Source organism: Pimephales promelas, chromosome 12, assembly GCF_988280905.1.
Source record: "Pimephales promelas chromosome 12, fPimPro1.hap1.1, whole genome shotgun sequence".
In the NCBI taxonomy this organism is placed as follows: domain Eukaryota; kingdom Metazoa; phylum Chordata; class Actinopteri; order Cypriniformes; family Leuciscidae; genus Pimephales; species Pimephales promelas.
This window is the reverse complement of record NC_142780.1, coordinates 19,064,725-19,076,600: the sequence shown is the minus strand read 5'-3', so window position 1 is coordinate 19,076,600 and position 11,876 is coordinate 19,064,725. Positions and strand designations below refer to the sequence as shown.

Sequence of the window (11,876 nt, the reverse complement as noted above, 5' to 3'; positions counted from 1 at the left end):
ATTTAATATAGAAAGTTAAGCTGTAGATCATATGTTCATATATGTATAAATTTAGAAAGTTAAAATGTGTGTATATGCAATATAAATTAATTTATATTTGAATTCTCTCATGTTTACATTTTAAAGAAATGTACAATCAAACTATTTCAAGTACAATAATTAACTTTTATTTTATGTGAAACAAATAATCACGTTTGAAGACTTTGAGAAATCCAACCACAAAAAAAAAAGAGTATCCCTGTCTTTATTTAATATTCATATACAATATAACATTCATGACATTTAATGATACGATTTGTTCATAATTACAGAGCTCCACAAAATAGAGAATAAAAATAAAAACAGACTGAGAAAGAGGCAAGAGATCTTTGAGTCCCATCACTGAGTCTCACAACAGAAACAAACATCCAGACGGTGACGACAAGCCTGAGTGTCGACACATTTCCAACCCTCATTTTCATGTTAAATACCCACGGCGATGGAGGCATGGCACAACCAATATTTTAAAACGCCTCTGACCAAACCATGTGAACGAACAAAAACGAGGAACCCTGTCACATTTAGATGAATGACTAGTTCTAAACGCCCTTTTGCCGTTCCTCGGAACTGACTCCAATGTACCGGTATGCGATTCCCATTGACCCCTGGCCTCCAGCGCTCTCTTCCTGTCCTTCTCATTAGCTCTCTAGTCTCCAGGGAGGCCTGAACTCGGAAATGGGGAGTGGAGTGCAGTGTGTCGTATCAAAATTTCGCATATACTTTCGTGCCTGAGAGAGAGAAAGAAATGACCAGTTAATTACAACAGAAACTTACTCAAAAGCCCTTAATAGCTTAAACAAAATAAAGACAGCAATTATGGTTTGAACTGTGATAATGAAGTATTTAAAAAAAAAAGTATTTAAGAGCTTATTGCACGTGCAAGAATGTGGGTAGCTACAATATACTACAATGCAGTAAAACAAGGTGTATACTCTGATATTTTTGTTACATACCAAGAATAGAGCAAGCTGTCTTCTGCCCTCGAGTGACATGTCTTCACCTAAAACAGAAGATCAGATCGCCGACAGTCAAATGTCAGTATTGTTTAAAGCAGTAACTGTAGGCATAGTATGGACATCACTGCTGAATGTCCTGTGTTTCTAGCACACCACCCCATTTAAAGGGTTCGTTCACGCAAAAATGAAAAAATCTGTCCGTAATGACTCGCGCTCATGTTGTTCCAACCCCATAGGACTTTTGTTCATCTTCAGGACACAAATTTAGATATTTTTGATGAAATCTGAGAGCTGGATCACTCCTCCATAGGCTTCTAGGCAATTTCATTCTTCCAGCCCAGAAAGGTTAGTAAAAATGGTCCAAGTGACTACTGAGATTAAGTTTATTAAGCGATGAGAATACTTTTTGTGCGAAAAACAAAAATACGATGGATGCGCGAGAACTGAGAAAATGGCGCACGCGATCATTTGATGAGAAAGTGTGAAAGGTACACTTTAGAACCATTTTAAAGACTACATGTGCAGCCTGATTTTAGCTATGATTTTGTCTTGCCGACAGGTTTTGAGAGATCACCGACAAATGCCCGAAATCACAGGCAAATCGGTGCTCGTTCACGCAGTGTGAATGAGCAAAGACGCGATCTGAGAGAATCGCAGACGAGTCGCCGAGGCCCGTGAGATATTTGGCATGCTAAATATCTGGACCTGTCGGCGATTCAAAATCTTGCTGTGTGAAAAGTAGGGGTGTAATGATATTTGAACCGAACCGAAAAACCGCAATACTGAACTCACGATTCGAATCGCAATACTCTCAGTGCGAACCGAACACGCCCCGCCCCCTGCTACCCCGGCCCCGCCCAGTCCGGCTCAATGGACCTCATGTCTTATGTGTACAGTACACAACAAATTCAGTTTTGTAGCCTAACCACCATTAACACCAAATAACAAGCTGTGTTTTGTTACTTTCGATAATAAGCAAGGTGTAATCTTTCCAATTATGTCTATTTGATCACAAAATTAAAAACAATAAATGGCGTTTTGGCGCTCTTTGATGTGGCATGACAGATAGCTGTAGGGCTACTAGAAAATCGTACAGTCTGAACTTGGCATACATAGAGGACCATCTCCGTCATCATCTCGCGCATGCGTCGTGACGCTCTCGTGAACTCGCGTCAGAGGCTCGCGGCCCCACACAGAAAAAAAAAATTAATAATTGAATAAAGTCGTTATTTTTGTTTTGTTTTTGCGCACAAAAAGTATTCTCGTCGCTTGATAAACTTAAGGTTGAGCCACTGTAGTCACTTGGACTTTTTTAATGATGTTTTTACAAACCTTTCTGGACCGGCATTGCCTAGAAGCCTATGAAAGGAGCGAGACGGCTCCCAGATTTCATCAAAAAAATATCTTAATTTGTGTTCCGAAGATGAACAAAAGTCTTGCGGGGTTGAAACAACATGAGGGTGAGTAATTGTTTCATTTTTGGGTGAACTAACCCTTTAAATTCTGGAAGTGAGCATGGCTACTGTGTATGAATCTGAAGCACGTACCAACGCTCCAGGGGAACGGAGTCTCTCGGTCTGTCTGATAGGACTGCAGCACAGACAAGCACCAATCATCATCCACCTCATAGCCGGTGTACACAGAATCTGAGGAACAGGGTAAAAGAGGCATTCTGCTTAATACAGCCAAATCAAACAGAGGACACAGAAAGAACCCTAGAAATTGGGACTGATATAGACAGTTATGGCCAGTATTCTAATCAAGATGTTCAAGACCCCCAAATGATTATTCACTTGCAAAGGACTATTTTAGACCAAATTTATACTGTACAAAATAAAAAAATTAAGTGAATGAAAAATATCATCTGGTTTCTATTAAAGGATAGTTCACCCAAAAATTAAAAATGTGTCATTTACTCACCCTCAAATTGTTCCAGACATGTATGAATGTCTTTCTTTTGTAATCATAATATACACAAAAATATATTTGAAGAATATGGGTAACCAAACAGTCGATTCACCCTTTTTTTCACCCCTCAATACTATGGAAGTCATTGGGGTCCATCAACTGTTTGGTTACCCATATTCTTCATAATCAACTTGAGGGTGAGTAAATGAAAGAATTAAAATTTTTGGATTAAAACCATCCCATTAAACAGACACTCTGTTAACCATTACTGTAAAATGTAACCATGAATAAAAACTGAACTGTCAACTGAATAAAATGTGATAAAAAAAATAATAATAATGAATTTATAACAATAAAAACACACCTCCTTCAATCTGTGTCCCTGCTGCGAGCCACTGCCTGACGGCTCTGATGGCATCATCTGTCATGACCTTAGGATACCTGAGGGACAGAGACACCGAGAGATGAACACAACTGAAGGAGCGGAGGCAGATTAAGCAGCTTGTGTGAATAGTGTCTGACCTGTACTGGAGTAGTTTGAGTAAAAGGTCATTCCCTCTGTTGGACATGATGTCTTCTGGACCCCTGTATCAAAACAATACGGCCACGTCAAGATCACGTTTGCATCCGCAAGCATGAATGTGTTTATTTGTGTCCTGGATAAACTCACGTGGTAGTGATGATTTCATCTTTGGTTCTTCTGATCAATAACACTGGACCCTGGTACCTGAAATGAGAGCCAAAGTATTTAAATGGGAGCTCAGGCTGTACATTTTACATGATTTATTTAAAGTCACCATGAAATCAAAATGGACCATTCTAATTTTTTTAAGGAAAATATTTGCAGTTTATTATAAAGGACATTCTTTTTTTTTTAATTCATGTGGCCTCATAATCTTTAATCAAAATAACTTCCACTCCTCTTATAATGACTTCTAATCTCTGATGACGTGTTTAGTGATGTGAGGGTTGGACAACCTGTCACTCACATGACATCACCAGCCAACCACAACCATCCAATGATCCACTCAATTCCTGATGGACAAAATTAAGTCCCGCCCTATTTTTATTCTTATTCGAGAAGCCAACATCAACATAGAGAGGAAAAGACAGTTGCAACTTTCATTTCATAGTGACTTTAATACTTAAAAACAAATATGACTAACTTGCAAAGCTGTTCAGCATTGTTCAGGTTCATGTACTGCCTCACCGTATGGGTGACCAAGGGTCCTGAGGAAATGGAAACAAACAGATTGATCAGTGAATTGTTTGGGTTACTCTTTAGAGAGGAGTAGAGATGAAGAGAGTACAACACTCACTCCAGCTTTCTGGCATGACCTTCAGCGCAAGGGGTAAGAGGTCATCAAATGAGGCATCTAGAACCAAAGCTCGGATCTCTGGGTATGACATCACAGCCCAACTGGCTAAAATAGAGCAAAGCATTCAGAATTACAGTAAAACAAATGAATCATTTTGTCTGTTGTCTGATCTGTGATGTTTACCTGTGAAGCCCCCTATTGACCAGGCGTACACAATAATGTCACTCAACTGGAAGCCCAGTTTGTGAACGGCAAACTGAATGACGACGTCCATCGCATTGGCCTCGTTTTGAGGAAATGGAACTCCCTGAAAAAGCAGGAGAGAAAAAAGTACACTGAGGTTTTTGGATAAAACACATACAAACAAGTACCATTTCATGTATTTAGTGTACAGTGTGAGGAACAGAGTGTTCACTTACTGTACTGCCGCCAAACCCTGGGTGATTCCAGCCCAACACTGAGTATCCACCTATACAAACAACAGAGGAAACAGTTTCACATCCATCTAGTGCATGAATGTTGAAAATACAACACAGACACAGTGAGGTAAACACATTTACCTTCCAGTGGCGTATTCATGCAGCCGACCTCATAGAATCCTGCGTTTCCCTCACAGCAGATCACCTGTGATAATCATATCAGCATTGGAAAGAGGCTTGAGGTAATGTTATTATTATGTAATTTATTTTATTATGTAATTATACCACTTTCTTTCTCTGAAGCTTGTAATGGCAAATTGACTTTTTTCACATTCAGATTCTTACCAGTGTTTTTCCGGCTGGTCCTCCATCTGCCCTCCGGTCCACAAACATGGTGTCAATCTCATTCCCATCACAAGCCACCAGTTTGTTCCGCTGACCGTCATACTGAACGCAACAGGGCAGAGATGGGGTTATGACCTTTATTCAGGGTTCCCACACATTTAAGCAACACATTTCCATATGTCTTGGATACGCATACCATACATAAATCGATTAAAAGATTTTTATTTGAAATGAATGCTGTTCTTTTGATTCATCAAAAAATCCTGAAAAACCGCATCACAGAACCACATTTTTATCTATTCTAAATATTCTTTGTGTTCCATTATTTTTTCTAATTTTAATGCTCTTATCAACATGGAAAAATGGATCGGAAAACAACATTGACAATAATGTGTTAAATTTCACATTTAACATTCAATGTCCAGGTTTTTCATGACCTAAGGAATTACAAATTTTAAAATGCGAGAAGTTTTTCTGAGGTCTTTTAAATGAACTGTGTTGTAGAATGAGTCTGTAGCTATCTTTCGGTGTTACCTCTTCTACGAGTCTGGCCTGACCCTGCTGTAACATGGGCCTCATGGCCTTCTGAAGCAGACCCACTGACCCCGGGTACAGCATCCTCCGCCCGAAAGAGTGAGCTATCAGATAACTGCACAAAACACACATAGACTCAAACATGACTGCTCATGAATATGGAATAGAGGTCACCAGTTACCAACAGTAACAATGAAGTATATCCCTGCAAGTGTGTAATCACATGCTTGTTACCTTAAGATGTGGCAAGGCAGCGTGCGAACTGAACTCAGCACACCGTCTGCTGCTCCTCTGTGTTTCGGCTCTGGACGTAGCAGAGACACGCCAGCTTTGGACAGCTTCCTGCAGTCAGAGGAAGTGCAGATCCATTACAAACATGCACTGATCTCAGAGTTACACCCAATTAAAGCGAACTCTTCTAAAACTGAAAGTCTGACCATTGTTAGTTTATTTTCAAATTATTTTCAGGGCAAGAAAAATGTATGGTAAACCATATCAAAATTCGATTTCTGCTAAAAACACTATATTGGGTTTAACTTTGTTTAAAAATCTGTTTAAACTGAATAAAAAAGGGTTTCTAACAAGGTTAAAACCAGAACAATCTCATAAAACAGGCTTTAGGGATAAAGGATTTTGAAAAAATTTCCAATATTAAAAAGTTGTGTCTTCCTGGAATGGCTCTTTGGCAACAGGTATAAAAAACCTGGACCCATAGATTTAAAAAAAATGATATAAACCTCTCCTCCCAACTTTGGGACTAATTGCATGAAGTTTCTCCATCGTGTATTGATCCCACTCTCTTAGTCATTTGTTATTAATATAGGAATTTATTATAGATTTTAGATCCATAGGAAGCTATTTTTGATGCCTCCTGATAGTGCTTCTTTTGAGACATTGTCTTCTTCCTTGCATCCCATTATCCCAGTGTCCAGATAACCAAAAAAAGTAGATTTGAAAATTATGAACCTTTAGTTCCAGCAGTTTGCATAAAATTATTACAAAAGTGCTATGTGATCATTTTTAAGGGATGGTACATTGCTTTGAGTCTGTATTTATAAGCAAATTATACAAATAAATGTCTCTATTCTGAGATGATAACATTTGCTTCTGCTGTAAAAATAGAGCTGTGGTTGAGGATGGATATTCCTCTTATTTGGTGAGATATAGACAGGCTTTACTTACGGACTACTAACTTCTTTCCAGCTGAAATCTACAGGCCAGTTTTTGAAGTCGAAGTCAAAGCATGCCAGTTTTTTCTGTAGGGGACATAATCAACATCCGTTTAATGTGCTCATTAAAGCAAAGCTCCATGGGAATGTTCCCATGACACTGATCTTATGTCACCTTGTTGCTAGGTGTGTGGTTCTTTCTGGTCTCCTCCAGTATGTTGAAGAACTGAATGTACTCTGGGTTTCTCCAGCGCCCCCACCCTAACAGCAGCACAGCAGTACAAACACAATAATATTGAACTTATCCCTGTAATAAATCTTATTTTACAACAGTGTGAATGAATATACACTAAGTAATTAAGCAAACAAACATTAGTAATAAACAAGGTAAAATATAGTGTCACCTCTCAGACAGGCCACTCCCAGCAGACAGACCAGTGCTGTGCCAACATACTGACTGAGAGGAATCAGCTTACTGCTGCAGATGTACCCTACAAGAGATATCATTATTAATAGCCCACAATAACTCATCACAATATTGATCCTTGGTATTACAATTATTCAGTCTGACACCGTTTCGAAAAAATATATTATTCAGGGCACAGCAAGGATGATCAGGTAGTGAAAGAGAAGCCACCTTTTAGGTGTTACATACTCAACAAAGCACATTTATTTGATTAAAAATACAGTAAAAACTGTAATATTGTAGATTTATAGGCTTTTCTCACAGCACTTAATATAATTAAACTTCAGTTTAATGACGGATCCAGAAAGGTTCAAACGACAATCACTAGTGACAACAGATTCACCCGCTGTAAAATGCAAAAGACTTTGTTCGGACTTCAGAGTGGCTGCAGAAAAAAAGAGACTTCAACCGGACCATGCGGATACAAGGATACATATCGGAAGGACATTACATGTAGTCACGCAATGCCGACGTTGTTAACAATAAAAATTAACGGTTTTGCGTGAAAAGCAATTTTTAGATTTAATCAGCGCGATGTCAAACCCAGAACAAAAGTGGATTTCTTACTAGTTCAGATGACATTTTCCGGTGAAAATTCTTATGTTGGTCATACTTCCAAAAATAATAATCTGTGATTCCGAATGCCAGTATCCATACCGGCGCGGTGATTGACAGCCTCACATTGTGTTCATCCGTGCTGTCGAACTACATCTCGCGTAAAAGTTGATAATTCCGCAAATAACTGCAATTGCAGATTACGAACAGAGATGGCGACAAAGAGTAAAAACTGCAGACTGCAGCTTTAGGACTACATTTTTTTTGGATTTTACTTTTTAAAAACTTTTAAAAAGTTCCGCAAAGGGGTAGAAATGTTACAGTCCAGCAAAATATGTTTAATGGACAGTGGATAAACAACATTGATCATTTTTATTAACAATGTTGAAAACGGTCGTGTTGTCAGATACATTAATATTATTTGCTGAATAAAAAAAGTAAAAAAAAAAAAAAAGCATTTATTTCAAATAGAAATCTATTGTAACAAATCTCTTCACAGTCATTTTTGATCAATTTAATGCAGAATAAAATAATTCTTACTGATCTTTTGAATGGTATGGTGTATTTTTAGCAGGGTGCGCAAAAATCTGAACAACCGTTCACCCGAAAAAAGCATTATTGATTCTTTTTATTTGTGGTCAATAGCGTATTACACTAATCTGCAGACATAATCTGTCATTTATAAAATCACAATGTACATTACAATGTACTATCAATGTATTATAACAAATACAATTAGTAGCATTTCCATGTCATTTAATTACACAATTATTAGAAAATGCCATCAACCACATCTCTGTAAGGCCCAGCCTATCTTTTGTAAGAGAACAACATGATCCCCAACCACAATCCACTCCTTTAACGGCACAATATCCAAATGACTATCCAAACTATAGTACAACCACATCATACTGGATACAACATTAAAATACAGTAATTAAATTTATTCAGTACTTCATACTGTATATATGCACCATTTTAACGTCTTTGATTCAGCCATTTGAATATTAACTAAACAAGATCCTACCTTGGCTTGGCCATGATGTAAAATGCGGCTAGTGAGTCAGCAAAGAGCTCGTTCAGTTTATACACTACAGCATAGCTCATTCACAACATGAACATCAGAATTCTTCAGGTCTGCTTAGCAGAAGAACATCACTGAAAGCACTTATGAATGAACCAGGCTAAAAATACATAGAGTACTGCTGTCAGAGCATTAGCCCGTGACTCATTTGATATGATTATACCGACTGAGCGTGACGTTAAGACTGAACCAATCAACACCTGCTTGTGTAATAACATTAATATCTGCAAGTAGAATTGCACTGTACTGTGTATATTATATTCACAAAAGGGTAACAAGAACGAGGGAAGCTTTGACAGACATATTGGAGCATGAATAAAAACACTTTTTATTACTGGGTGGGGTGTATTGAATAATATTATAATTCATAATTTTATTTGTTGGCTATAAGTAATTATAGATTTTCCAACAGACTTTCTACTGAATATGAGAAACCTTAGAAGTACACGTCAATTTATTTCTACGAACCTCTTTATTTCTACTAAGCTGTTGTATGAGGCTGTATTTGTGTTTTACCTTTCCTGTAGAGATAGCAGAGGAGCAGTGGAGAACTGTAGTATGACACAGACCACAGCACTGATGCCTGAAGGACACATGGACACAGGATAGTGATTCAATTTCACATTACAAAACTTGTGGATCAATTCAGTGAAATCACTTGTTCACTACACAAACTGCATGAAACATCATTGAACTCGTACCCAACCGAGGATGCTGTCTGTGTGCTTCTCCAAACCTCTGGGCTGATAATTCCACCCCTGCAGAAGATAAAGACATGCCCGTTATTATGAGTATCTTTACAAACGTTTGCTATGGTGACAATAGTGTTTAGCACATAACAATACCACAGATATTTTACAACAATAAAACATGGTCACTTGGTATTAGAGATTGACTCTATAATATTATGATAATGATAATTATGATATCATAATATTATTATGCTTGATGAAATATTTGACTGATATTCTCATTTTTCTACCATTCAGGAGGAAACAGTGTTCCCGATCATAAACGACTTATTCTTTACATATATTATTTTTTTTACATTATTATAAAAAAATTTCATTCTGAAGTGAGACAGTATTTGATGCTTACAATCATTCATATATTTTTATTTAATTGTCAAACTTTCTAACCATTTAAATGTTAAAACAACAACAACACTATTATTATTATTGAAATATTCATAATGAATATTGTGTTTTTACTGTTGTTGTCTAATGTATTATTGTGCCTCAAAACAGAAATAAAACAGTAAGTTAAAATAATAATTAAAAACACAAACACGTTTATCAACAATTCATACGAACATACATAACAACAATTCATAATGAACATAATAACATTACATAAACATAATCAACTGCAAAAACAATTTCAGTTTATCTATAAAAGTGTTAGCCACCATAGTCGTGTTAAATAATAAAAATTGAAAAGGCTTCTTACATCATTTTTTACGGAGAGCCAATTAATGAATTTGTATACAGTTAGGGTTAGGGTTAGGGTTACAACACGAAGTTACTATTTTTAAAAGGATTGTGTTGATTAGACAGATTGTTTTCATACAGTTTTAATGAGTATTTCTGTGAAGACGTGGGTAAGAGAAAAGGTGACCACACAATATTAATCAATTATTAATGCAAGTACGATCCCATAATGGCTAACGTCTGATAAACTAAACAGAAACACAATAAAACGCAGTCAATGAACGGTGACCGTGTTGTTATGGTGGTTGCGCTCATGACAGATGGTTTGACCGACCTGTCAGTCGACCATTAGAGCAAGGCTCAATTCAGTTAGCAAACAGCTCTCCGTCACTAAATGTGTCTTAAAACCGAGTGAGCTGCCTATCTGAGGTTAGTTGTTTAGGACATCATTGGCGCATAATATAAACGTTTGAATCAAATAAAATTGCATATGATGCTCAAACTGCTGTCTGAATGGGCAGCTCTCTATGATTTAGGACTCCGCCAACAACACAATATGCACTTCCGCACATTCGTGCAAGACTGATCTCGGCAGTGTTTTATTGCTACGGGTCTGTTTGAAGGGGAAGGAATTAAGAGTCCTACCCTGCGGGGTGTTCTGCCGTCGACTCGTGTCTGGTCCGGTGAACGGTGGATCCGCTGCAGATTGGGCCCAAAAAGGCACCGGAGCCACATCCAGCCGGCCATTCTCACCTCGGTCAGGAACTACGGCGGCGCGTGAGGATCACAGGTACTACAGTAGCGCATGCCAAAACGCGCCTTTACACGTCACAGTTCGATATATTTCAACACTGGTGTTCAAAACATTATTCTTTACATCGAAATAAAAAAATAGTTTTATGGAGGGATATATATAGTACATAATAGTAATCAAATAAATAAACAAATAATAAAATGTTGCAATCAATAAATAAAACGTGATCATAAATAGCATAAAAAGCATAAATCATATATATATATATATATATATATATATATATATATATATATATATATATATATATATATATATATATATATATGTTTTATTATAAGTACTTACATGTATGAAACATACATTTATTAATACAAAATAATGATTTTATTTTGTAATTTTTGAGTCAGGACCGATTATCAATTGAATTTTTTTTTAAAGTTATTTGTAACTTTACAAGACACAATGCACATTTATATGCATAATACAAATAATAGCCTACATCAGGTATTAATACCTAAAACATCATAGTGTTACTTGAAAAAAAAAGAAAAAGTTCATAAAAATAGGGTCCAAATACTTTGTTAATAGGCCTAACCCCACATAAAAAAAAGAAGTTTTGTAAAATGCAATAAAGTTGTTAATTCTCTTTAAACGTTATTTAACTGGCAAAAGTACAAAGAAAACATTTCCAATGTTTTCACCAAACTTAATTTTAAACTTAATTGTAAATATGAACAGATTTTAATGTTGATGGCTATACACACTGAAAAACGTAAGGACAGAGGCATGTGTCACTTCACCTTTCATTTTAATTACACTTTTTAAGTTTTTTGCCCAATCTTGCCTGATACAAGACATCTGCTCGACAGTCTGTGGTCATCATTGTCTTTCTCTC

General features: G+C 36.8%; 1 protein-coding gene across 1 annotated transcript; it reads right to left on the bottom strand.

The window, feature by feature from the left end:
• Nucleotides 1–228: 228 nt before the first annotated feature.
• On the bottom strand, nucleotides 229–11,026 carry abhd16a (abhydrolase domain containing 16A, phospholipase). The gene is made up of 20 exons (XM_039679852.2): nucleotides 10,870–11,026; nucleotides 9,496–9,552; nucleotides 9,311–9,377; nucleotides 7,094–7,180; nucleotides 6,865–6,950; nucleotides 6,703–6,776; nucleotides 5,755–5,862; nucleotides 5,521–5,635; nucleotides 4,987–5,088; nucleotides 4,783–4,846; nucleotides 4,642–4,691; nucleotides 4,406–4,529; nucleotides 4,223–4,327; nucleotides 4,070–4,133; nucleotides 3,574–3,630; nucleotides 3,426–3,488; nucleotides 3,268–3,344; nucleotides 2,543–2,641; nucleotides 993–1,039; nucleotides 229–767 (listed from the first exon to the last, which is right to left on the bottom strand). The coding sequence occupies exons 1-20, from the start codon at nucleotides 10,969–10,971 to the stop codon at nucleotides 678–680; spliced, it is 1,638 nt and encodes a 545-aa protein (XP_039535786.2). The 5' UTR covers nucleotides 10,972–11,026; the 3' UTR covers nucleotides 229–677.
• Nucleotides 11,027–11,876: the final 850 nt, after the last annotated feature.

What these genes read in the sequence shown, in the direction of transcription:
- abhd16a (XM_039679852.2), bottom strand. Translation starts at nt 10,971, where the DNA reads ATGGCCGGCTGGATGTGGCTCCGGTGCCTTTTTGGGCCCAATCTGCAG. An exon ending in CTGCTATCTCTACAGGAAAG is followed by an intron (nt 7,181 to 9,310) that starts GTAAAACACAAA and finishes TATCTCTTGTAG; the next exon opens with GGTACATCTGCAGCAGTAAG. An exon ending in GTCAATAGGGGGCTTCACAG is followed by an intron (nt 4,328 to 4,405) that starts GTAAACATCACA and finishes GCTCTATTTTAG; the next exon opens with CCAGTTGGGCTGTGATGTCA.